The sequence below is a fragment of the Maniola jurtina genome, chromosome 11, assembly GCF_905333055.1.
Source record: "Maniola jurtina chromosome 11, ilManJurt1.1, whole genome shotgun sequence".
NCBI classification, from domain to species: Eukaryota; Metazoa; Arthropoda; class Insecta; order Lepidoptera; family Nymphalidae; genus Maniola; species Maniola jurtina.
In genome coordinates this window covers 1,578,158-1,605,172 of record NC_060039.1, presented here as the reverse complement: position 1 = coordinate 1,605,172, position 27,015 = coordinate 1,578,158, and the positions used below count along the sequence as shown (strand labels likewise).

Below are 27,015 nucleotides of genomic sequence, written 5' to 3'. Positions count from 1 at the left end.
TGGTAATGGTTTGGGAATATACACAGCAAAGGAAAAAAACTGATTCGGCGGCTACCTAATCGTGCTCTAAGTAACTTGGATATTCTAAAAATTTCAAAAAATATTCCTTATTTCAGAGGTGTATTTATGAGAAATGAACTTCCAAAATATCCTTTTAAAAAAGAGTGTGGTATCATCAACTTAGATAGCTCTCAAAATCCTGGAACTCATTGGGTAGCCTATGCAAAAATAAATAATTACATTGAATACTTTGATAGTTATGGTAATTTGAAACCGCCTAAAGAATTTGTAAAATATGTGGGAGCGAATATTAATTATAATTATGACAATTATCAAGGATCTAATTCTTATAACTGTGGCCATCTATGTATCAAATTTCTTATTAATTTTTGGAATAAAAATTGAAAATAAATAGATGATACAAAAATATGTAAGCTCATTTAACCATCATGTCTATTACACTCACGATCGTGGGTGAAAAATCTATTCTAGAATCATTTTACGCCCCTCCTCTTATTTTGGAAGACGAATATGAGTGTGGCTTAGTATATTTTTCTGCATTTAATTCAATTCCAAATGTAGACTATAATAATAATGTGTTTGAATATGGAGAAGAGAAAAAAAGAATTCTTATTCAACCAGGTGCTTACGATTTACAAGATTTGTATGAATACCTAAAAGAAAGAGTTGAAAATTGTGAATTACAAATAAAATCTAACATCAATACAATGACATGCTCTTTGTACTGTACTGAAACTATAAACTTTAATTCAGAAAATAGTATTGGACCTATGCTAGGTTTTTCTAACGAAAAACTAAAAGCAAATAAATGGCATGAATCTACAGAATCCGTTAACATTCTACCACTGTCTGTCATAAGGATCGAATGTGATCTTGTACAGAGTTCGTACACTAACGGTTCTCCTTCACATATTATTTATGAGTTTGTGCCAAACATTCCTCCAGGTCATAGATTTATAGAATCTCCAAGTAATGTGATATATTTTCCGGTCAAAAGAAAGATAATTTCATCAATAACAATAAAAATTTTGGATTTGGAAGGCAATAATATAAATTTTAAGGGCGAAACTATTGTTTTGTGTCTTCATTTGAAAAAGTCAAAATGATCGTATTTAACAAAAGTAATTATTATAAAGAGTATAACCCAACTATTAAGAAAGTTATTACCAAGGAAAGTGTAAAACAAAGAAGACGTGTTAGAGTATATAAAAAAATTCATCAGAGTAATAAACAATTTCTTAAAGCCCTCGGCTTCAAAGTATGAGCCTCCTTCAGATCAACGAATTACCTGAATTCGATAACTCTATCGAGAGTTATGAGGTTCATACATATAATCCATACAATAACAGTTTCAATGAAAATGATGAAATTCGGATACCTATTCACCAGCAAGATATTTACGTGTTACCATCAGCCAGTTCCATTTACATTGAAGGAAAAGTTTCGGTGACTCATAAAGATCAAGCTGGCAAAGTTCAAAAGAAAAGTGTTGACTTCAGTAATAATGCAATTGCATTTCTTTTTCAAGATATCCGATACGAAATGAATGGTGTTGAAATCGATCGTATTAGAAATGCTGGAATAACTACAACCATAAAATCTTTCATTTCAATGAATAGCGGTGACAGTAAAGCGGCTGCTGCTTGGGGTTGGAATATAGACGGATTTAAAAATCAAAATGGAAATTTTAATGCTTTGATACCCTTAAATAAGATTTTAGGTTTTGCTGAAGACTACAATAAAATAATAATAAACTGTAAACATGAACTCATACTTAACAGAGGTAGTACTAACATAAATAGTGTTGTCATGGGTAGCGATGATATTGTAGACATTGATATACAGAGAATCCAATGGCGAGTACCACATATTAAAGTATCAGATCAGCAAAGATTAATACTTTTAAGGAAATTAGAAAAAGATAATCCCGTACAAATAGCATTTAGAAATTGGGATTTGTATGAATATCCATTATTGCCAAAAACTACCAAACATTCATGGGCGTTAAAGACTGCTTCTCAATTAGAAAAACCTCGATATGTTATATTTGGTTTGCAAACTAATAGAAAAAATGTTAAAAACAGAGACAGCACAATATTCGATCATTGTACATTAACCAATGTCACATTATTCCTGAATTCCCACTATTATCCGTATGATGCTTTAAATCTCAAGTTTGAGGAAAATAAATACAGTATATTATACGACATGTACACCAAGTTTCGTCAGTCGTTTTACAACCTTCCTATTGATCCACTGCTTGATCTTCATACATTTAAAGAAATAGCGCCTTTATTTGTCATAGATTGTTCCAGACAAAATGAAAATTTAAAAACTGGTCCAGTTGATGTTCGTCTGGAAATAGAAACGTCTCAGGAAATTCCAAGCAATACCAGCGCTTACTGTTTAATCATAAACGATCGTCTTGTGGAGTATAGGCCGCTGAGTAACATTGTTCGAAAACTATCATGAAAATTATTGTGGACGTTCAAGGTTTTAAAAATGATCAAAATTACTTTCTGCCTAAAGAGATTGCTATAGTGTATAGTGATCGAGTTCAAGTTTTGTTAATAAAACCACCATATCCCTATGAATGGCTAACAGACACAGAAAAGAAACAAGTTAAATGGATTGAAAAGAATAGAAAAATATTATGGAGCGAGGGAATCGTGCCTTACGAGACCTATAAATACCATCTAATAGATATTTTAAAAAATAATGATATTTATTGTAAAGGCCTTGAAAAGCAGTTATGGTTAAAAGATATATTAAGTAATCCTAACGTACATAATTTAGAAGATAAAGGATGTCCTCGTTTATTAACATTGTATGAGTTGTATAATTCACATTCTGACATATATAGTTGTGTTTATCATCCGACCATCTGTGCGCTGAAAAATGTAACTTGTTTAAAAAAGTGGTGTATGAATAATAAAGTTTTAGATGATTAAATATGCTTGTTTAATTTCCATATACCTGCTTCTTTTATTTAATTTACTGATTATACTCGTATTGAAAACACAATATTTGGTGTAGGTTGTTATAGCCAAATAGTTGTTTTTCATGTTGTAAAAATATTACATTTGAAGAGTAATTTTAAAATTCAAGGTTTCTTAGTACCTATCTAGTTTTATCAACATATTTGCTCGTGCAAATAGAATGAATATTTCGTTCTTAAACCATGTGAATAGTTTGTTCAAAATACGGATAGTTGATTAATTTTTGCTTGGATTTAGCTACACTCCATTTATTTAATGTGTTGTTGAGGACAGTAGTTTAGAATTGGGGAATTCTGTATCAAAATTGGTGGCGATTTTGGATCACGGCGAGCGAAGCGAGCGAGCGTAGCGAGAGTGATCCAAAATCCCCACCAATTTTGATACAGAATCCCCAATTCAACACTACTAGTAGGTATATAATATGATAGATAGATAGACAACGAAGACAGACACCGGGCAACGAAGATATCCTATAATGATTATTTTTTCCTTTTGACGTACGGAACTCCACAAATAACCTCAAAGTGGTCTTCAGTAATAATTGGTCCGCTCTAATCACCATAATTTCGCTTTTAATGATATTGCGGAGAAACCCCGCAGGTGTGATATGCGGCCTCGAGGGGTCTTTAAACAAATTCAAGCTTATACTTAGCCAGATGTTCGCAAACATTTTTTGCTTAATAAAATGCTTTCAGAACTACCTACTTTAGATAACAGATCGTCATTTTTAGGGTTCCGCTTATCCAGAAAAAAGGGACCAAGAGTCGGACTCGCACTCGGAGGATTCCGTACCATCGTAGAAGAAATACCTTTTTGTAATTTTTTATTTTCATGGTGGCCATTTACAATTTTTTTATTATTGTTATAGAGGCAATAGACTCTGCCTATTACGGTTCGCGAGATACAGCCCGTTGACAGACAGACGGATGGACGGACGGGACTGTTACTAATAGTTCCGTTGACAACCTTCGTGTACGGACCCCTAAAAATACAGAACAGGAGCACTTGTCCTCCATTTGGATACCACATGGCAACCCTAGCCTCGAGGGGCCCTCAAAACAAATTCAAGCTTCTATTTAGCCAAATACTGGCAACAGATTACATTATGCCGCCGAAAATTCGACCCGCGTTGGGAACTTTTGGATTAAATCAATTACTAATTTTTATAAGCTCGTGCGCAACTTTTTGTGGAATTTGTTTAAAACTCTGAATACCTATAATTGATGAGTTCAACATTTACTTAGCATCATAAACTTTCAAACTCTATTATATGTATAAAAAATTGGTTGTCTGTAAAGTCGGTTTACTGACGATAGTTGAACGTGACAACAAAGGCCGATTGTGCTTCTTTGTCGCTCGTTCCGCGCTCTCGCTTGCACTTCAAGCCTTACATGGAACGTCTCAGAGCGAGGTAACGCCGCATGAGTCATGTTTTTTCGTTCGTGCAGCCGGCTCTATCGAATTATAAGACGTTGTCACGTCAAAAGGAAAACTGACTAACTTGTCTATCAACGCACAGCTCAAACTACTGGACGGATCGTGCTGAAAGGCATGCAGATAGCTATTAAAAAGGATTTTTAAGAATTTATCCCCTAAAGGAGTAAAATAGGGGTTCATTTGTGTAATCTACGCGGACGAAGGCGTGGATATACCTAAGCTGGTCTTAATACAAACTCTATTGTATTTATTTTGAATAATACTTTTGTTTAATTTTTTGGCCAGTTAAGAGAACTGAATGCTTTAGCTTTCATCATCATCATTATCACTACTTAACACTCTCTCAGAATGAGAAGGGTTCAGGCCACAGCCATGCCATGCTGGCCCAATGCAAATTGGCAGAATTATTGGCCCTAGCTTTCACGTCAATATTGTTATCTATTCTGTGCCAAAACAAATTAAAATTATGAAAAAGACTTGAGCAACTCATTTATTTTATTGTGTCATAAAATCTCCAATAACACTCTCTTTGATATTTCGTAAATAATCACGCTTTCACAATTTCAAAGAGAATATTATTACCACTACGTTTTACACAATATATTCAAGTTTCTTTCATGCGTTGTTTCAAAATAATGAGGGCATTAAAAAGTAATTTGCGAACTGCAAACTCGATTCAACCCGCTGACATCCGCTACATAAATACGAATCTGAATTTCGGGGACAAATAAATAAAATCAACCTCCACAAAGTATGCCCCTTGCTGAAAATTTGCATGAATACATAATTAATCATTTGTTTTTGTTACAGTGTAGTCGGCACTGACCGCCGACCTGGCATGAGGCGTCCACGTCACGACACCTCGCACTGCTCACCCCCTCGAGAGTCCGCCTTGAATATATCCCGCATCATCCTAACCCTACCCATTTTCCTTTCCATCTTTCCTATCAGCCATACGCAAATGGCAAACTTCAATATTTCACTACTAAAAGATATACCAACTGACACAGCACGAAAAGAACACAAATTTTCAACAAATGTTTCTAAAATAACTTCTACTGAAGATCCAGATCTAATACATTCTACTGAAGAGCTAGAACCAAAATCACATTTAGTTTCCAATCACAATTTAAATTTTAATATGTACCTGGCACTCTTAAACAGGTTTAGAAGAAAAGAAACAGATTTTGATAAGAAAAATAATTTAGAAAGTACGACGCCTAAGCATCTTTATAATTCTACTTTTGATAATAATTTAAATTCTGAATCTGTACATAGCAAATCTATTTTAGTAAATGATACTGAAAATATTACGGTAAGTAGAGTAGTCGAACAGAATGATAAAGAAAGTAATAAAATACAAAATGGTCATCTCATTATCACAAAAAATAATGTTTCCATATTAGGAAAACAAAATACGAAGTCGAATAAAACGAAAGAAGTAATAATGGGAAAATTAAAAATTGATAATGAAACTAGAATAAAACTATTTTTCAATTTTCCTAAGAACGAGAATACTACAGAAAGTAGCACAACAACTTATAACTTTATCAATACAACTGAACACAATGTATCAAAATTAAGAAAAGAAAATATAAACTCAGACGGAATTAAAGAAAAAACAATGGATAAGTTAAAAATTGATGACGAAACGAGATCGAAACTATATTTTGACTATTCTAAAAATAATAATACATTAAAAACCACAGTAACATTCTTAACTCATATTGATGATACAGATAATAATATATCAAAATTAGAAAAACCAATTACAAAGTCAGATAAACAGACAAACACACAAAATGCAAAGTCTGGCAAGGAAGAAACAATGGGAAAATTGAAAATTGATGACGAAACAAGATCAAAACTCTTTTTTGACTACTCGTCTACTTTAAATAGGAGTAATTCAATACAAGAGGACAATAATCCACTCATTATTAACGCAGAAAAAGCAATATCCGGTGGAAACACATTTGGGGTTGCAAATAAAAGTATGACAAAAGAAAGCGAAATCGTTACTCGAAAATTCTCGAATGACTCGTTAGGCCCTCCGGCAAACCTTACCCATCCTTCAATTAAGGCCATTTTAAAATCAACAAAACCCAGTTTGGTGGACGGTGAGTTTGTAATGTTTTAATTAACGTTAGTAAGTAGTTATTTATTTTTGTAATATTTCAGAATATGATGTACCCAAAAAGGACATAATAGTAATTATTAAATAATGCATAATAATAAAATTCATATTATTATAATTCAATCGATTCGATTCGACACCCTAACGGCTCCTTATCTCCAGAAAAAAGGAACCCTTATAGGACCACTTCGTTGTCTGTCGGTCTGTTGTATCTGTCAAGAGTAAAAACCCGTCAAGGGAATCAAATCCTGCAGGGTACTTACAGTTGACCTAGAATCGTGAAATTTGGCAGGTAGCAATGCCTTTTAGCACAAGAAAAGAAAAAAAAACTGAAAACCGTGAATTTGTGGTTACATCCATAAAAACAAGTGTTTTATCTTGTACCTACGATGTGGCCAGTTTTTTTAACCCCCGACCCAAAAAGAGGGGTGTTATAAGTTTGACCTGTGTATCTGTGTAACTTTGTATCTGTCTGTGGCATCGTAGCTCCTAAACGAATGAACCGATTTTAATTTAGTTTTTTTTTGTTTGAAAGGTGGCTTGATTGAGAGTGTTCTTAGCTATAATCGAAGAAAATCGGTTCAGTCGTTTGAAAGTTATCAGCTCTTTTCTAGTTTTCTTATACAGGTTTTTGTGTCGGGGGTTTTTAAATTTTGAGTTATTAACTGTAAAATTTATGATATATTATTATAGTCAAGGTTTTTATTAACTTAGCTATTCGTCATTATTCGACGTGATCACAGTTCCACTAGATGGGAATTGATAAATTATGGGCAAAGATGGAACGTGCTTGATCTAGGTACAGCTCGACTATGTAGAGACTAGACAGACTTAGTTGTTCTGCCTTATTAATCCGACATGTAAGACACTTTACACGGCGTTTCGTGATGTAAAACAATAAATACGAGACTTTTTGAATTCTTTTTTTAACCCCCGACCCAAAAAGAGGGGTGTTATAAGTTTGACGTGTGTATCTGTGTATCTGTGTATCTGTGTGTCTGTGTATCTGTGTATCTGTGTATCTGTGTATCTGTGTATCTGTGTATCTGTGTATCTGTGTATCTGTGTATCTGTGTATCTGTGTATCTGTCTGTGGCATCGTAGCGCCTAAACGAATGAACCGATTTTAATTTAGTTTTTTTTGTTTGAAAGGTGGCTTGATCGAGAGTGTTCTTAGCTATAATCTAAAAAAATTGGTTCAGCCGTTTAAGAGTTATCAGCTCTTTTCTAGTTTTCTTGTGATAAAGAAGGTTAGATAACCGTTAGGTTCATAATATTATGTCAATAGACAAATGTCAAGCTGTCAAGATGGACGTTGCCTAAATACATAATTATTTATTTGAAAATGATGTTTTGGAAAATTCAAATACTTTGGATCGTCGGGGGTGTTATAAATTTTTAATTTACACTTGTTATATAAACTGATAGAAGGGCAATCTCTCTAATTATTATTTTTCAAATTTTATAATTAGTAAGTACCTACTATGATTTTTTAGGGTTCCGTACCTCAAAAGGAAAAACGGAACCCTTACAGGATCACTTTGTTGTAATGTCGAAAAAAATACCCAAGTACGGAACCCTCGGTGCGCGAGTCCGACTCGCACTTGGCCGGTTTTTTTCTTCAATGCCAACAGACCAGGAAACCGTCGTTTCACTGGTTTTTCCTTTTGAATGGTGCCAATATGATTCCATAAAATATGAATTCAGGATCCTTATTTAATTCAAAAAATTGGTTGTCTGTAAAGTCGGTTTACTGACGATAGTTGAACGTGACAACAAAGGCCGATTGTGCTTCTTTGTCGCTCGTTCCGCGCTCTCGCTTGCACTTCAAGCCTTATATGGAACGCCTCAGAGCGAGGTAACGCCGCATGAGTCATGTTTCTTCGTGCGTGCAGCCGGCTCTATCTAATTATAAGACGTTGTCACGTCAAAAAAAATACGCAACGTTCGTTGACCTCTAACGTCAGTCAGATGGTTTATTTGCAATATATTGTGAAGTTTTAAAAATGCAGGATAAAAAAAAACATAGTTTTTTTATGGTAACTTATCAGTAATCATCAGTAGGTACTTACACCTGTCTTCGTTTTTGCTAGCGTTCTGGTTACACCCTGTTTGCATACATAATACATATATCAAATTTCACTCAAGCGTAGCCGGGCGGATCAGCTAGTGGTATAAAATCAAGTTTATGCGGCTTTGATGTTTGCCTTCGCTTATGTATGCAGTAACAATTAACTAACACATCTAACAGCTTTGTTGGCGCTCGGGTTTGCGATACTACACAAATGTAAGCAGATTCAACGACTAACGACGTAACTTTCTGTTTTGTTGAGAAAATTGAATACGAGTTCGTATTGTACCAGCGTTTCAGTCTGTAAGCTTTATTTGTATTGTTATGGGTATGTTTACGTATACTTTTCCATAGTAATACAAACATACATCACTACCCATGTTATAAATGCAAAAGTGTGTTTTTGTTGGTTCATTGATTTGTCCTTCAATCATGTCGCAGCGGAGTAACGGTTCGACGTGATTTTTGCATGGGTATAGTTAAAGACATGGAGAACGATATACTTAAACTACTTTTTATCCCGGAAAATCAAAGAGTTCATAGGGGATTTTTAAAAACCGATTTTGACTAAACTTGTTACAGAGGTAGCTTGGATCTCGAGATCTTAAAGATATACCTAGGCTTCTTTTGGTTTCGGAAAATCAAACAGTTCTGACAGGACTTTTAAAAAACCAGATTCCACGCGGACGATATCGTGAGCATCATCTTGTACTAGTCTATACTAATCTATACTAATAAATAAAATTGGAGTGTCTGTCTGTAATTTCAAAATAACTACTGCATATTAAGGTTATATGGTTATTTGAACGATACTATAACTGAATCACACGTTTTTAAAATTTTTGTCTGTCTGTCTGTCTGTCTGTCTGTCTGTTTGAAAAGGCTAATCTTGGGATCGGCGGAACCGATTTTGACGGGATTTTCACAGACAAGTAGAGAATTGACCAGGGAGTAACATAGGCTACTTTTTTAACCGACTTTCAAAAAGGGAGTTGTGTTTTTCTATCTATGTACACCGAAATCTCCGAGATTTCTGAACCGATTTGCGTCATTTCTTTTTTAATCGATAGAGGAACTTTGCGACATTGTTTCATAAAAAATTTGGAGTCCAACTCCTCAATCCTGATGCTGCAGGGGATCTGACCAATCCACGCGGGCGAAGCTGCGGGCATCAGCTAGTTCATAATAAATGTTAAAATGTGTCTGCCTGTTTTTCTGCTAACTTTCTACGACCCATCCTTGCGACCGATTTTAACCTTTACAGCTCGCATCTCAAGGCTTTAAGAATATCTAGGCTTCTTTTGGTTTCGGAAAATCAAAGAGTTCTGACAGGATTTAAAAAAAAACCTGAATCCACATTGAGGAAATTACGGGCATCATCAATGTACTTTGTATAAAGATAGTTGTTATACTGAAACGGACATTGACTACTTTTCAATGCTGCAAAATCAAAGAGTTCTAAAGGATTTTTTAAACCTAAATCGACAAAGTCGCAAGCATCACCTAGTTGATAATTTAAAAAAAAATGGTGAAGTAATGTGCTACCAAACTAGGTAGAAAAAAACGTTTAGACGCGGAAGGACCTGGGAAACAACCACATTATCCCAAATACACACCTACCATTATGTCATGAATGGAAAAGGGTCTCGACCTTCAACGATGAGAAATATTACGCATCAGAGAGAGAAAGAAAGAGAGATCATTATTCTTTCATCAAGACTTTTATCTTTCAGTATAATTTAAAAAGTAAATTATTCGCACCGTTTACAATCCAATCTCACCTTCAATTAAAGCAGAAAATTACACCGTTAATGATCCTAATAAATTATTCATATCTACTTAATTACATTCACGATCCTTTGGTAGATCGCTAACGTTTTAGTAGGTTCGCATGATAATGTTTAAAATATTAATTAAATCTCGGGGAATCCTATAATATAATCGACTTGCGAACTAGAGATGGACGGTTTCACAGGTAGCATGTGAAAAATCACGTAAAAATCATTTTCATGTCATGTAACATTTGCTATCTTGCTTAAAGTAGCATATAAGAAATCACAAATTAGACATGTTTAACTTGGCTAGTAATCTTTAAAATAATACCAAAATGCTATGTTTCTCGAAAAGTAAGTTTTCGCACTTGCAATAATGGATAATGTAAAAAAAAAGTTAGTTAAATTAATGTAAAAAAAAAAGATTGTAAGCGCGAAAATTAAGAATGACTTGCCGTAAAAAATCGCCTGTGAAATAAATCACAGTGAAGAAAAATTATAATTTCAATCAAATTAGCAATCACACCCATCGTTATTACTAATGGCTATAACGAACTAATCTCAGTAGAACCACCAAATTCAACTTAACAAGTATAAAGGCCGTATCACACTGGAGACCAGGACTAACTATAATGTATAATCACTTGCCCAGCTATATAATTGAGACCCGTGAACTTCCTTTATTTAAGAGAAAATTGAAAAAACTATTATTAGAAAAGACATATTACTCAATTAATGATTACCTCTCAGAAAAGTTATAACTGTATTTTAATTTTGGACATTTTGCTATTATTATTTAAATGTTTTTTGTGTGACCAAAATGTATCTTAATTTAATGTAACATATTGCATGCTTATAAGCAGAATTTGGCTGTACCTTTTTGTCTTTGTAACATCTCCACTGTTTACCCAAATTTGCAATAAAGAAATTCGATTTGATTTGATTTGATAACTTATATTGCTTTGAAAGTCATGCAGGGCAGGGCACGTCTGTAGGACCACAGATGACCAATGGACTCGTTGGAATGGAGGCCAAGTACTGAAGGAGAAACGTTGGAAGACAACCATCCCGTTGGTCCGACGACATCACCAAGCTTCCGGGGAAAACTTGGCCTATGTCCAACAATGCATACCTAAATAAGGGCTAACAAAGAATAAAAAGTCGCGCCGTGTAGTGCCGCTCTAATGTAGTTTGACCTTTAGGCGGGATGAGTGACGGATATTGGATCTGATCCGGTCGGTTGTCTATTTGTGCTGAGCTTACCAAAGTGCCACTCGGGATCAGGTTTAAGGTCAAGTGACTAGGGTTTTTTCTTACGAGCCGTCTATTTTGTTGGCTCTGCTTTTATAGTCTAAAAAGCTGCTAGATACGAGATATTTTATTATAACCGGGCAAGTGCGAGTCGGACTCACGCACCATTGGTTCCGTATCTAGGAAGGACACGTCAAATACGTGCTATTATTATCTATAACACAAAGCTTTCAGCAAATGTAAGCTTGCAATCGCAAAACAAATTTAATACAATTAAAAAAAAATATTTAATTAGACTTTTACTTAATGATATTAATTACTATTTCGGATTTTTTTATAGTGAATGTGGTTCGACCTTTAGGTGAAACGAGTGATGTACGGATATTGGATCTGATCCGGTCCGTTGTCTTTTTATCCTGAGCTTACAAAAATGCCACTCCGGATCAGGTTAAAGGTCAAGTGAGTAGGGTTTTAGGGTTCCACCTCCGAAAGAAGCAAACGGGACCCTATCACAAAGCCCCCGCTCTCCGTCCGTCCGTCCATCCGTCCGTCCGTGCGTCTGTCTGTAAGAAGGCTGTATCTCGTGAACCGTAATAGCCAAAGAGTTGAAATTTTAACAAAATGTGTGTTTCTATTGCCGGCCGCTATAACAACAAATAATAAAAATTTCGAAATTCCGGCAATGAAAATGATGAAATCAATGGCATTATTTATTTGGTACTAGCCGATGCCCGCGACTTCCCCGCGTGGATTTAGGTTTTTCGAAATCCCGTGGGAACTCTTCGATTTTCCGGGATAAAAAGTAGCCTATGTGCTAATCCAGGATATTATCTATCTCCACCTTTCAGCCAAATCCGTCCAGTAGTTTTTGCGTGAAGGAGTAACAAACATACACACACACACATACACACAAACTTTCGCCTTTATAATATTAGTGTGATGTAATAAGAGTTAGATTACATCCCGGCTTGTTCGATAAATGTACCTACCTACTAACAAATCTAACAATGGAATAGATGGAAACTGCATCGTCACATAAGTTTATCCCGAGAAAATGCAATCAAACTCAAAGCAAACAACAAAAAACAAAATTTCAGAATGATTTCAGAATCCAATTAGCGTTTCCATTCAAGTCGGTATGGTTTGGCTTTTGTTAGAATTATTTGCATTCACTCTATGCCTTATTTCAGGGCTTTTGTGCAAAGACAATTATTTCCTGAATTTAAACAGATCTCAACCTAAAGAGGTTCTTGTTTGTTAAGATAACGTGATTTAAGACTGGGATAAACAGAACGCGACGCGTCTTACGCGGCTTTAGAGTTGTGTTGCTTGACAATATAGACGGAGTAAAGCAAAGCTGATCGTATTTGATAACAACTTACTCAACTTTATTATCTTTTATTATAAAATGATAATTAAATTTGCTTAATATAACAAAACACGGACGAAACTTAAATGTTGTACGGCGCGGGGGCTATTACAAAGTAAGTAAATCTTAGCTTGAGTTGTTATCAAGAAAGACCGCCAGACTTTGGCTTCACTTTGTAAGTGTGTACCTATATTACTATGTACATCGATCGTGAAGAAACCGGTATGCCTGAGGCTTAGAGTTCTCCAAGTTTGTTCTCAAAGGGAAGTCTGCCACTCTGCACATTGCCAGCGTGGTAGACTATGGCCAAACCGTTCTCATTCTAAATATTGGATAGAATCAGGCGTTACTTTGCGGAAGTTCATGTTTAGCAAGAAACAGTTAAAAATTATTTTGCTATAATCCGCCAACAGAAAAAATCTGTATGGTCAAACATGCAGTTACAAGCTAAGCACCGCTTACCTCCCCAACCAAGCAATAAAGCCAAGTTCCCAAGCAAGCACTGCCACCACCACTCACATGCACCACCACACAAGACTTTTCCACTACTCTCGATGCACGTTTCGCCCCGACACCGGAGCATCCTCAGGAGATTTCGACTTTACAATGCTGTATTGTACAGCATTGTAAAGTCGAAATCTCAAACATTCTCAAAATCTGTAACAAAAAACATGCAGTTTGACCATACAGATTTTTTCTGTTGGCGGAATATAGCAAAATAATTTTTAACTGTTTCTTCCTTCTCATTCTGACAGGAGACGCGTTCCCATCATCGGTGATAGATTGAAGAAATGATGATGATAACATAAAGCGAGGTGTACCTCACGCGTTGTTTGTGTTTCATGCTTTACCTGGTTGTAAGAGGGCAAAGTAAGGAGTTTATTGAATTACTGAGCATTATGGAGAGTTCAGAGCGTTTAGTTAATGGATCCAGTTTTGATTCGATTACTTAGTTTGGGGATGATTGGTTTGGAGGCACTCTACTGATTTACCTAAGTACCAAGTCAGGACAAATTAATTGAATGAGGTAAAGTTCAAAAACTAAAACCCTACTGCTACATCACCATTTCAACTCATAATTCGATTATTATTACTACCTTACCCGCGCTTTCATCCGCGTGCCGAGAGCGAAACATCTCTTAGACCATGGATGTCTTAGATTTAGACTGAGAAAGTTTAGGCCTCGTTGGCCTAGTGCAGATTGACTGACTTCATAGACCTTTTGAGAACTTTATGGAGAACTGTCAGGCATGCAGGTTTCCTCACGATGTTTTCCTTCACCATCAAAGCAAGTGACATTTTAATTGCTTAAAATTTCGACAAATTAGAGGTGCGTACCCGGAATCGAACCCCGACCTCCCGAACAGAAAGCTATCCCAATTATACACTCGCTTCTCATTGCTTGCCAACTCGTTACCAGTTTTTAGCTCAAATAGTTTCTCGCTAATCGTCGGTGGTTGCAGAATAGCCGACCGTTGATGACCGATTGATACAATATGGATTCTCCTGAATAATTAATTTATCATTACCCAATTGATCCCAACAAACCAGCTATAATCTAATACAAAACCTCCTAATCTGATAAGCTGTACACGCCTTTTCTACTCCAGCGGTCACATATCGACCTCTTGGCCTTATTAACCAAAAATCTTCCAGTGCCCACCCCAGATGAGTGACCAAAAAGAGTCGATCTGATAAAAACTGTTTAAAATATTGTTCTAAGAAGAGTGAATAGACACCCTCTAGGCGCGTTTAACTATTGTTTCGATATAATAATGTTTCCTCCGATGAAAATTTTCAAAATATATTTAATGGACAGAAATCATCCAGTTACAGTTTTATTATAAGTATTAATAGCAAATATTCAGTATCTATATCTCGCTTAGTTATAAATTGCAATACTAGCTGATGCCCGCGACTTCGTTCACTTGGATTTTGAAATGGTGCCTGTGCAGCACTAGTTCCAATTTTGCCCACCTGAACAGTTAAGTTGGTGACACTGTAAAGGTTCAGCTGTCACTGTTGGTGACAGCTGAACCTTTAGCATTACATTTATGAGCTTGTCGTGACAGGAGCTTGATTACTGCTTTGACACTAATCCGCTTGTCTGTACATTGCATTGCACTAACAGGTGTAATAGGTACCTAAGTAATTGCTTTAGGAGATTAGCACCAATCCTGTAAACCATTGCCAGTTCATCATCATCACTTACTAATTCATTAATTGGCAATTGGTACGTTTTCATTAGGCCCACGACTGCGTCCGCGTGGATTTGGGTTTAAAATATCCCGTGGGAACTCTTTCCGTGGGATTTCCGGGACAAAAATAGCCTATGTCCGTTTCCAGGATGTAATAGGTACCTAAGTAATTGCTTTAGGAGATTAGCACCAATCCTGTAAACCATTGCCAGTTCATCATCATCACTTACTAATTCATTAATTGGCAATTGTGTACGTTTTCATTAGGCCCATGACCGCGTGGATTTGGGTTTAAAATATCCCGTGGGAACTCTTTCCGTGAGATTTCCGGGACAAAAATAGCCTATGTCCGTTTCCAGGATGTAAGCTATCTTTAAATCAAATTTTATCAAAATCAGCTTAACGGACGGACCGTGAAAAACCAACTGACTTATTTTCGTCAAGTAGGTATGGCAAGGTATTAGTAGGTATACGATGAAGAAGTAAGTGACCAAAGAGATTTTTATTTAACAGAGCTCTCTCCGTCACTTACTCCATACAATCGTAGTTCCCATTTCATTTGAATATTAAGCAACCAAAGTCCATGAAATTTTGCAGACATAGTCTAGAAACTAATATCTGTGTCTGTGGTGTTTTAGATTTTTCTAAAAATATGTAGTTTTAAAATTACAGGGGCTCAAAGATTTGTATTTTTCTTTAAAAAAAGGCCCAACTTTGTGCTCGTTTTTCTAGACAACGAAGCAATTTAATGAAATTTGGAAAAACCACAGACCTAGAAAATTTAATGAATATTATGTAGTAAAAAAATTATCGTTATATATTTTATATTGTTATAATTATGTGGGAACTACGAAAACCAGAAATTACACCCAGAAATCTTGAAAATTTCGTGCTGTCTCGATTTGTGCAAGCGGGGTGGTGAAGTGCGGGGGACGACACGTGAAACTGACAGAAACGGACAGTCTAAACACACGGGCCACATTTAGACTGCACCCGACTCCAAACTTGTCGATAGGTCTAACTAAATACATTTCAACTTGCGTTAGACGTATGCGTTACCTACTCAGACGTTGCCTGTAGATAAAAATATGTCTCATGTTTGCTGGCAATAGCGTATGCATCAAACCCTGCAAGTTGCAACTCTCTTGCAACCTATTCCTCACGCAATACGCACAGCTTTAATATTATAATTTTTGACAATGTATACTATATGTAATGCCATATCACAGGTCACTCTCTGATTTGTTGCTAACAATTTACTTCCAAATGCAAAGAAATCTAAGTGTGTTGAATTCACACTGCCCAATACCAGGACCTTAAATGACATAAATTCATTGATAAATAATCATATGTTGAAAATAAAGGAGAACCCCGTGTTTCTCGGTATAATGTTAGATGCAAAGCTTCTATGGAACACCCACATATCAACACTTGATGGTAAACTCAGCTCTGCTGCTTACACTGTTAGAAAAATTCGACAGGTACTGACGTGGAAACTGCAAAAATTGTATATTTTGACTATTTTCACTGTATTATGTCTTACAGACTCTTGCTATGAGATAAAGCGGTAGATATTGAGAAAAAAATGTATTACAGAAAAGGACAGGACGTGCAATTTATAATTTAAAACCGCGCGCTGCCATACATTAAAAATATAAGGAAATAAGTACCTTATCTATTATCTTATAGTAGCTTCTAAACATATTTACAACTAGCTAATGCCCGCAGCTTCGCTCGCGTGGATTTAGGTTTTTAAAAATCCCGATCCTTTCATTTCCCAGAACAAAAGTTGCCTCTCCGTAATAGCCCGTCCCCGGGATGCAACTTGTTTCTGTATCACGTAAGAATATTTAAACGGATTATCCTTTTCAAATCCCGAGGGATCACCAGGATTTAGGAATGCAATTTCTTACAGCATCAGGGTTGAGGTCAACGACAAAGTGTTTACTTGGTATAGATACCTTCAATATCAATTAATAATCGACACTTTTTAAATCCCATTAGCTTTAGTAGTCAGGTCCCCTGCAACATCAGGATTGAGGAGTTGGAATCCAAATTTTTTATTGAACAATGTCGCAAACTTTCTTTATCGATTAAAAAAACTACCCAAAATTACGCAGTTAGGTTACCTGCCAAATTTCATGGTTTTGAGTCAACGGGAAGTACCCTAGAGGTTTTCTTGACACACACGACAGACAGAGAGATAGACAACAAAGTGATCCTATAAGAGTTCCGTTTTTCATTTTGAGGTACGAAACCCTAGAAAACGTAGGAACGGCATTCCGAACCAGTGGTAAATTTTTCTGACCATCCAAAAACACTTTGAAGTTTACCTAAAAGTTTACAGGAATAAAAATTTATCATTGTATTCCATTCCATTTCATTCTATTCCATTCTGTTCAAAGATAAATAGATAATAAAAATATTTGTCACCGAAACAATAATTTACGATACATCGACCAATATCAATTTTACTGATGACAATCTGACTATTACCAAAGTGAACGACTACTATAATATCTATTATATACGACTAACATAATATGTATTATAAATTGTGTGCCGTTTGCATTCTCACTAGGTTCTCATTAAGTTTGTTTTATTTGGTTAAACTTTCTGGCATTTATATTGTTATGACGTTTAATTGGCAAACAGTCTGTTTATTGGCTGAAACTCAAAAATTCAGCCAATCACAACAAAGAAAATATTGTAATAATGATTGATGCAGCTTTCTGTAATTGAAAACAAAATATTTGACATTAACTTGAATGTGACAGTGTTTTCCGAATAGGGTTGCCAGAGGCCCCGTATTTTACTGGTTACCCCGTATGTCAGGATAGAGAAACCGGTAATTATGAAAATAAAATACGGGGCAAATAAAACTAAATATTTTTAGGGTTCCGTAACTCAAAAGCAAAAAAAACTCTTATAGGATCACTTCGTTGTCTATCAGTCTGTCTGTCTTTCCGTCTGTCCGTCTGTCCATCTGTCCTTCTATCCGTCTGTCATGTGTTCATGAACAAATATTAGTATTTTCAATTTTCAAAGTAAGATAACTACATATATCAAGTGGGTTATCATATGAAAGGGCTTTACCTGTTCATTCTAAAACAGATTTTTATTTATTTTTATGCATATTTTTTTTAATGCATAACAGTTTTTGATTTCTCGTGTAAAATGTCGAAAAAAATACCCGAATCGGAACCCTCGGTGCGTGAGTCTGACTCGCACTTGGCTGGCGAAACCGAACACTGACGTTATGTCCAGTAGAAAGAATATTTTCCTTTTGCGGCAATGCGTAGCCGAAACCCACTCGATATTGATCATGGTCGTAGCCAAGGCGGCGGGGCTTGGTTTGAGGATGTTAGCCTTTTTTTATACAAGTTAGCCCGTGACTTTAATCTTTTCTAGTGGTAAGTGATGATGCAGTCTAATTTCTTGGCCGTTAGGGCCATACTAACCATATAACTAGCCATGACCGAAGCCTCCCACCAGACCAGAAATTTAGAAATGGCGACTGCGCCTGGGAAGCCGTCAAAAACCTAAGCCTAAAATAATACTTACACTATTTCTTGCATTTGCTTACCAATTTTTTTTTGGAAATATATCAAACATTTCGCGCTCACTTCACTCGCGCTTTGAATTTGTATTACTTGGTGTAAGCCCCGCAATTTCGTTTGCATGAATTTAGAGTTTTAAAAATTCCGTGGGGGATTTTCCGGGCTAAAAAGTTTATGTCTGGGATGCAAGTTACCTCTGAATAGTAAGTACCAAAATTTTGGTAAAGAAGATGGGCCGTGAAAGGGTAACAAATAGATAGGCAAATAGATATACTGTCGTATTTGTAATATTAGTATGGATAGGGAGCTTTAAAAATAAAATCTTGCTATGGCTAAACTCGTTTCCCTTTCACTTTAATTCTTTCTGTAATTGAACCAAAAACACTTACGCTCACTGCGCTCGCGCTTTTTTATTGTTGTATTTTATCTCACTGTCAAATTGAAAGGCGAAATTCCACTAACCAGGTAATTAGCCCATAAAGTTGAGCGAATGTTTTTTTCCTCATGACAGGATTCAGTTCCGGCCCTGATAAAACCTCTCCCGAAATCGATTCCTGGCTACGGCCATAGTATTGATACTGTGAAGGTGGAATTACAAGTTAAATGTAAATTTAAGTTAAAATGCAAAGATTGTATGCATGAAATGTATAACATTTTGCTTTACAAAACTAGAGTTTTTAAAAGCTATTTAAATAAATAAATCTTTTATTTAAAATCACATTGCAAACACAGTTCACCAATCAAGACACGGCAACATACAGAGAAAAAATACAAAACTTACAAATAAACTGAAATATCTAAATAGGCTTTCCATGCATTTCAGAGAGAACCACCGCCTATTTCTTCATATACTTCAAATTTTTAAATTTCTTCAAATCTAAACCCCGTATTTTTGATGGTGGTAGCCTGTAAATCAAAAAGAGGCAGGTGGCAACCCTACTTGCCACATGACATTACAGAATGAAAAATTGTTTTCATTACTCGGTAAGCCTACTGCCATAGTTTCACAGAAAGTGTGACGGTAGTTGTGACCTCTGATTGGTCGACTCTCTTTCACTATTTGCTAAAATTGATGATTGCAACAACAATTTTTTCTTTTTTGTAATCAAAAACAGAACACGGACGTCATACAGGTTGACTAATTGCAATCATTTCTGACCGGCTAACATTGTTCCGCTAGTGGCTCAAACTCACTGTCGCAGCAAGAACATGGTAAATTCAGCCAATCACAGCAATTAGAATTGGTTATCACAAATGCACCGATCTAGGAACCGAGAATACACGAACCAGGGCAGATAGAGATGAGAACAATAATATCATACGTAGGAAATCGACGGGGGATCGTTGACAATGATCCTCTAATTTTTCACGGGATTTAAAGTTCCTACATTATTATAATCAATGCTGACGAATTCATGCGCATTATCAAGATAATTAAAAGCTTAACCAATATTAATCTACTAGAGGATGCCCGCGACTTCGTCCGCGTGGATTTAGGTTTTTAAAGATCCCGTGGGAACTGTTTGATTTACTTGGATGAAAAGTTGCTAATGTCTATTACAGGGATGCAAGCTACCTCGGTACCTTTCATACAAATCGATCAAGCGGATGAGTATTTAGGAATCCAGCGGGAACTGTTTGTTTTTCCGGGATAAAAAGTAGCCTATGTCCTTTCCGGGAATGTATCCTAAGACTGTACAAAATTTCATTAAAATCGGTTCAGCGGTTGAGCCGTGAAAGCGTAGCAGACAGACAGACACACTTTCGCATTTATAATATTAGTATGGATTAATCTTGATAAATTGTTTCATACTAATCAACATAATCGTTTGAAACACAATGAGCTGATTCCCTGTACTGTGGTTTAAAAGCTCAATATTTAGGTTGCTGCATTCACGCCTCGGTGCACCCAGCGGACTCAGCCACGTGGAAACTCACATTAGACCGCTGCATTTTTTTTTTACTATAGGCACACGCTTAACCATAATCACCGTTTCATCACATCTGATGGAAAGTGATGAAACGCCCTAAGATGGGACGCGTTTACCTAGAAGATGCCTATTGATTCTTGTTTTAAAAATACCTCGAACACGTACGAAGCGATTTGCTTCCTCTTTTCTAATCCGAACCGCCAGGATGTGGAACGCCTTCCGGCAGCAGTTTTCCCTTCCACCTACAATATGGGTACCTTCAAGTCAAGAGTGAATAGGCAACTTCTAGGCAAGCGCGCTCCATCTTAGGCTGCATCATCACTTGCTAGCGAGTCTGATTGCAGCCAAGCGCTAGTCTATATAATTTAAAAAAAAAACCCTGGATTGTAATTGGTAAAAAGCACAGATCGCGGTAGGTATCTTAAGAAGATAGCGAGAAGTGGGTGGATGAGGAAGGCGGAGGATAATGTGTGGTGGCGCGCTCTTGGGAAGGCCTATGTTCAGCAGCCAACAGGCTGATTGATTTTGATTTGAAAGTTCGCGCAAGAGTATTCCAAACTTTAGCCATGCGTATGAGGAATAGTGACGCAAAACGTTTCGACGTTCAAACGTTATGACTATATTCCCCCTTTGCTATGGTATTAAAGCTCAATATTTAGGTACCTACCTACCACGTAGCTGCATTCACGCCTCGTCACACCCAAGCGGACTCAGCCACGTGGAAACCCACACCAGCCCGCTGCATATACAACCATATTCAAGCTGTGGTATGCACATCATAGAGATGTAGACTCCATACATTAGGCGTCCAAAAAACGCCCAATACTTGCAAGTGCAAGAGCGGTGATGGTCTATTGGTTTTAACTTCTTACTTTTGTTCCCAGTTTTTAGGGTTCCGTTTCTCAAAAGGAATAACTTAAAATTTAAAAAACACCCGACACAAACACCTCTATGAGAAAACTAGAAAAGAGCTGATAACTTTCAAACGGCTCAAGCAATTTTCTTCGATTATAGCTAAGAATATTTTCGATCAAGCCATCTTTCGAACAAAAAAAAAGCTAAATTAAAATCGGTCCATTCGTTTAGGAGCTACGATGCCACAGACAGATACACAGATACACACGTCAAACCTATAACACCCCTCTTTTTGGGTCGGGGGTTAAAAACGGAACCCTTATAGGATCACTTTGTTATCTGTCTGTCTGTCTGTCCGTCGGTCGTGTCTGCCCAGAATACCTATAGGGTACTTCCCGTAGACCTAGAATCATGAAATTTGGCAGGTAGGTAGGTCTTATAGCACAAGTAAAGAAAAAAATTCGAAAACCATGAACTGGTGATTACATCAAAAAAAAAAATATAAATGTTTTTCAATTTTGAAAGTAAGATAACTATACCAAGTGGGGTATCATATGAAAGGGCTTTACCTATACTTACATTTTAAAACGGATTTTTGTTTAATTTTATGCATAATAGTATTTGATTTGTCGTGCAAAATGTCGAAAAAATACCCGAGTATGGGGCATTCGGTGCGCGAGTCTAACTCGTACTTGGCCGGTTTTTAATTTTACGTTGACCTGGCTTGCTCATTGGACTGTAATTACTTCGTAACTTGGCAGGTTTCTTGGAATGATTATTAGTTTTAAATAATTGACCTGGCATGCTTACTGGACTGTTTCCTACCTTCCGATATTTCATTTATTATTATTTACAATAATTTGTACAAATAAAATGTTAATTTTATCCCGATGCCGCATGGACGAAGGCACAGGCAAAAGCTAGCAACTCCTTGAACAATGTATGATGGCTGAAACAACACATAACTCTACAAACACAATAACTCCAATCCAGTACCAATTTAATTAATGTCAAAAGCAGACTTGTCCTCTTGTTCAGCGGCAAAGTTGAGCCTCTAGTTATATGACATCTCTCTCGCCACATGCATATTCAACGAATGCATAAACAGTAAGCAGTGAACCCAGCTTAGTAAGCCTGCCTTTTCACCAGGGATTTGCTTGGAACAAGAACTTTGAAGATTTGTGGGCTGAACATTTCGAACACATTCAGCGTGAACACGCCAAATACTTTTTGCATGAAAAACGCCAAACACCACAACGCAATTTTTTGAATTTCCCATATTATAAGCTTTCAATTAGATAATAATCCATCCACACTTCCATGCCTAATATTATAAATGCGAAAGTGTATCTGTCTGTCTGCTACGTTTTCACGGCTCAACCGCTAAACCGGGGACGGACATAGGCTACTTTTTTTCGCGGAAATTCAAAGAGTTCCTACGGGATTCTTAAGGGTCTATCCGTTTAACTGATTTATATGTTTGGTTACGCTTACGCCCCGTTTGGTTTGTTTGGTTGGTTGAGGTAGCTTACGCCCCGGAAATTGACTTTATCAACTCTTTATCCCGGAAAGAGTTCCGACGGGATTTTGAAAACCTAAATTCACGTGGACGGAGTCGCGGGCATCATCTAGTAGTTAATATTTAGTCTATACTCTATAGTAAGTCAACCCAAAAGGAGTCATAGCGAGTACAACATAAAATAAAATCTTGAAAGGGTTTTTAAAACAAAAAGGAACCAAAATCTTTTTTGAATAATGCAAATGAGCGTTGAATTAGTAGGAAAGAATTAATTTGACTTTCTCCCTCTTTTCCGTATAAATGAATAAAGTAATTGAATAAACTGGGAACTGTTGGGGCAATTTTAATTAACTCCTAAAGGGGAAAGTAATTATAAGTTATTAAGACTCTTTATGCGATGGAGTATAATAATGATCGGAAGTTCAAAAAATACTTGACTTTTTTCCAAAAACTTGATACTTGATTTCCTGGCATTAACGCTTTTATCCAAGTTATCATAATATATTTATGATTTTCAAATAATGCGAAATGCGGTTTTTGAAAGACGCTAAATTTTCAATATGAGACCTTAAGCAAGTTGACCGAAATCAGTAACTGGATGGGTGATCGACTGTGGAGGTCCTTTGGCCTCTTCGTTTCCTTCATGCCTCAGAGAGCACATAAGTCGTTGTCGGTTTTTGTTAATATCACTCACCTCATTACCCTCATATACCTTTTTTTTTTTTTTTTATTCACTATAGGTAAGCGCTTGACCACAATCACACCTGATGGAAAGTGATGATGTGATCTAAGATGGGACGCGTTTACCTAGAAGGTGCCTATTCACTCTTGTTTTAAAGATACCCGGATTGTAATTGGTAGGAAACACAGATCGCGGAAGAGTATTCCAAACCTTAGCCATGCGTATGAGGAATGAAGACGCAAAACGTTTTGTGCGTGTAGATGGAATGTCGACGACATAAGGATGGAAACTCGCCCGACGTCTTGCGGTTCGGTGGTAAAATGGTGAAGGGGGGACAAGATCGAAAAGTTCCTGTGCACACTCTCCGAAATATATCCTAAATGCGAAAGCGTTTGTTTGTTGGTTTGTCTTTGTTCGTTTGATCTTTTATCACATTGCAACTGAGCAAGGGATTGACGTGATTTTTGACGTTAAATCCGTGGAGATCCGTGGGATACTTTTTATTCCAGAAAATCTGAGAGTTCCTACGGGTTTTATATAAACCTAAATATATAGAAAGTATAAAGCAGCAGGCTCAAATTCTTCCGCTTAGGAAGAATTTGAGCCTACTGCATTATACTATCCCAAGAATATCCCTACCATTGTGTGATTAATAGAAAGGGATAACAAATCACAACGCTCAGCAATGCGGAATACTTATGTTAAGTACCTACGCAGAAAGAAATACTATTACGTTAACCTAAAAATTTAAATCCTCGTTCTACTGTATGTAGGTACTTCATTTTCTAGTACGCAGAATCTAGATATTTTAAGTTCATATTTTATGAAACGAGAAAGTGGAAACCTTTTAAAGCTAACCGTATTTCTCCATTATAGTACGAAAAATTCTATTCTTTTTCTTTGTTGAAGAAATGTCCATTATTTCGTTTCTAACCCAGATTTTTAGAGTGAGTGAACAATTAAAATTTATTTATATTACCTACCTATAGAACTGGGGTGAATAGAAGATTAAAAATAATTCGAGCACCAATCCAAAATTATCATCCATTTACCAAGATTGTGAGAATAATTGGAATAAATCGATTTGAAAATTCTTTAAAACAGACCAACTTCAAATGCCTCTACAAAGTAAAACTATAAATTGAAGTTCAGTGGAATTTACCTAGGCGCGCCGGCGTAGACGTTTGTAAATTCTGCCTAATTACCTATAAAATTTGTAAATTCAACCAATTATTTATGAGGGATAAATAAAAGGCTTTATTATTTTATTTTATTTTATTTATCCTGAGAGATATGTTATTTAAAAACACATTTTCTACTGATAAGAATGAACCTAATTCACTACTAATCATACTTTTTAGGATTAAAGTTGAGAGGTTGTTCTTCTGAGTTACCTGAGTAAGGAAGACGCCTGCCAATAGCTAAAATTATATTAAAATCGATATGTATTATGATACTTGTCTATATTATTTTTCCCCTAGGTTTCCGAATAAACACGACAAGTCGAATAGTATCAATACTCGGACTGTTCGAGCTATCCATCGGGGATTTCCCGAGAGCGGATGGAATGTCCGAGTTGGCAGCTGCCCGGTTAGCAGTGCATCACGTCAACCAGCAGACCTTGCTGCCAGGATATAAGCTGCATCTCATCACGAATGACACTAAGGTACCTAAATTACTGCCTGAACATGTTGAAAACTCTCTTTGAAAACCAGTGTATCCTAATAATAATATAATAATAATAATAAGTTTAAAATCTCTATAACACTCGGAATTTGTGGAGATTCATGAGTTGAGTTATCGGTAGTAATAACTTGTGGTAAATTTAAGCGCAACCGATCAAGTGTAGATTCATCCAGCACACGACGGCGCTGAATAACTCGCACCTGATCCGATAGCCGCTGAGCGGACACGGTCACTGTCGGTTCAAGGGCCTGAAACAAAGACACCATTCTTGAGCGATACCCAGTGAGATTAGTTCCCCCATCTGTCATTCATTCGTTGAGTCCATCTCATGCGACGCACTACACCACTGGCGGCGGAAGCAGTCGTAGGAGCACGCAGCTCCTGTTGCTCCAAGCCATCCGGTGGCGGGTGTGTTGCTCGTCGTCGTGGTGCTCGTCTCGGTGGCCTGGTGTCATCGGCGGACCCCGTAGATGACGGCGGGGTCCTATAATCCTCGTCCGACGACGAGTCAACACCAGATGTTATTTGTGCTGTATGTGCGCTGGCATGTCGATGTCGTCGAGTTTCCATTTAACAAATTACTATGGAATAATAAGTTTCTTTATTAGGGTAAAAACCCAAAAAAAAATATACAAAAATGAAATAATATTATAAAATAATAATAATATTATTTAAATTAAATTTCGCACTATCCATAACCTGGGTTTCTAATAGAATTATCACAGAATACTAGGGGTGGCGTTATTATGTACGTTCCAGCATAGACTAAAGACTTCCACTAAGGAAGAGTTTTCAAATATCCCGCCCAAACAAAGCCAGGTCAGCTACCAGCTAACTTTAACACATTTCCTTGTGACCCTCAGTGTGATCCAGGAGTGGGGGTAGACCGGTTCTTCCACGCGCTGTACACGGAGAGGGAGTCGCGACTAGTCATGCTCCTCGGCACCGCCTGCTCCGAGGTCACTGAGAGCATCGCCAAGATTGTGCCTTACTGGAACATTGTGCAGGTAAGTGTGATCCCACCTTAATGCTGTTTTTCCACCAGAGATGTGCTATGCTACGTTGCTATGGATGTGTGTGATATCCACTGATTATTTTCATTGTTCCACATAGCTTAACATTCGTGAAAACGTATTCAACGAAGCTATGTTTTTTATATGAAGGGATGAGTGTAATGGATGAAAGCTACGAGACGGATGGGAGCTACGGATACACGAGTGGTGTATCGGCGTATCCGTAGCTCCCGTCCAGTCTCGCTCGCATGCTCTCTCTATCGTCGATGCATCGCTTAGCTGGAATCGCGCAATAACCTCGCCTCGAGACGATGCATCTTCATAGCACAATATCTTACTCGCTCCGCTATATCGCTTAGCATTAGTGGAAACGGTCACATAGTTTCGTAGTAGCATTCATTTCCTAACAGCGCGTTACAACATTACAATGACATAACAGCAAGCAACAACATTACAATAACGTTACAGCATTACAATAGCATAACATTACAATAACATAACATAATAATAATATAAC

General features: G+C 36.7%; 1 protein-coding gene across 1 annotated transcript in view; it reads left to right on the top strand.

Moving 5' to 3' along the window:
• Nucleotides 1-27,015, top strand: part of LOC123869315 (gamma-aminobutyric acid type B receptor subunit 2) — a 97,986-nt gene that overhangs the window by 53,843 nt on the left and 17,128 nt on the right. Inside the window, exons 2-4 of the mRNA XM_045912181.1 lie at nucleotides 5,268-6,574; nucleotides 25,281-25,465; nucleotides 26,349-26,492. Of these exons, the coding sequence (XP_045768137.1) occupies nucleotides 5,296-6,574; nucleotides 25,281-25,465; nucleotides 26,349-26,492 (1,608 nt within the window). The 5' untranslated portion in view covers nucleotides 5,268-5,295. The remainder of the gene's footprint in view (nucleotides 1-5,267; nucleotides 6,575-25,280; nucleotides 25,466-26,348; nucleotides 26,493-27,015) is intronic.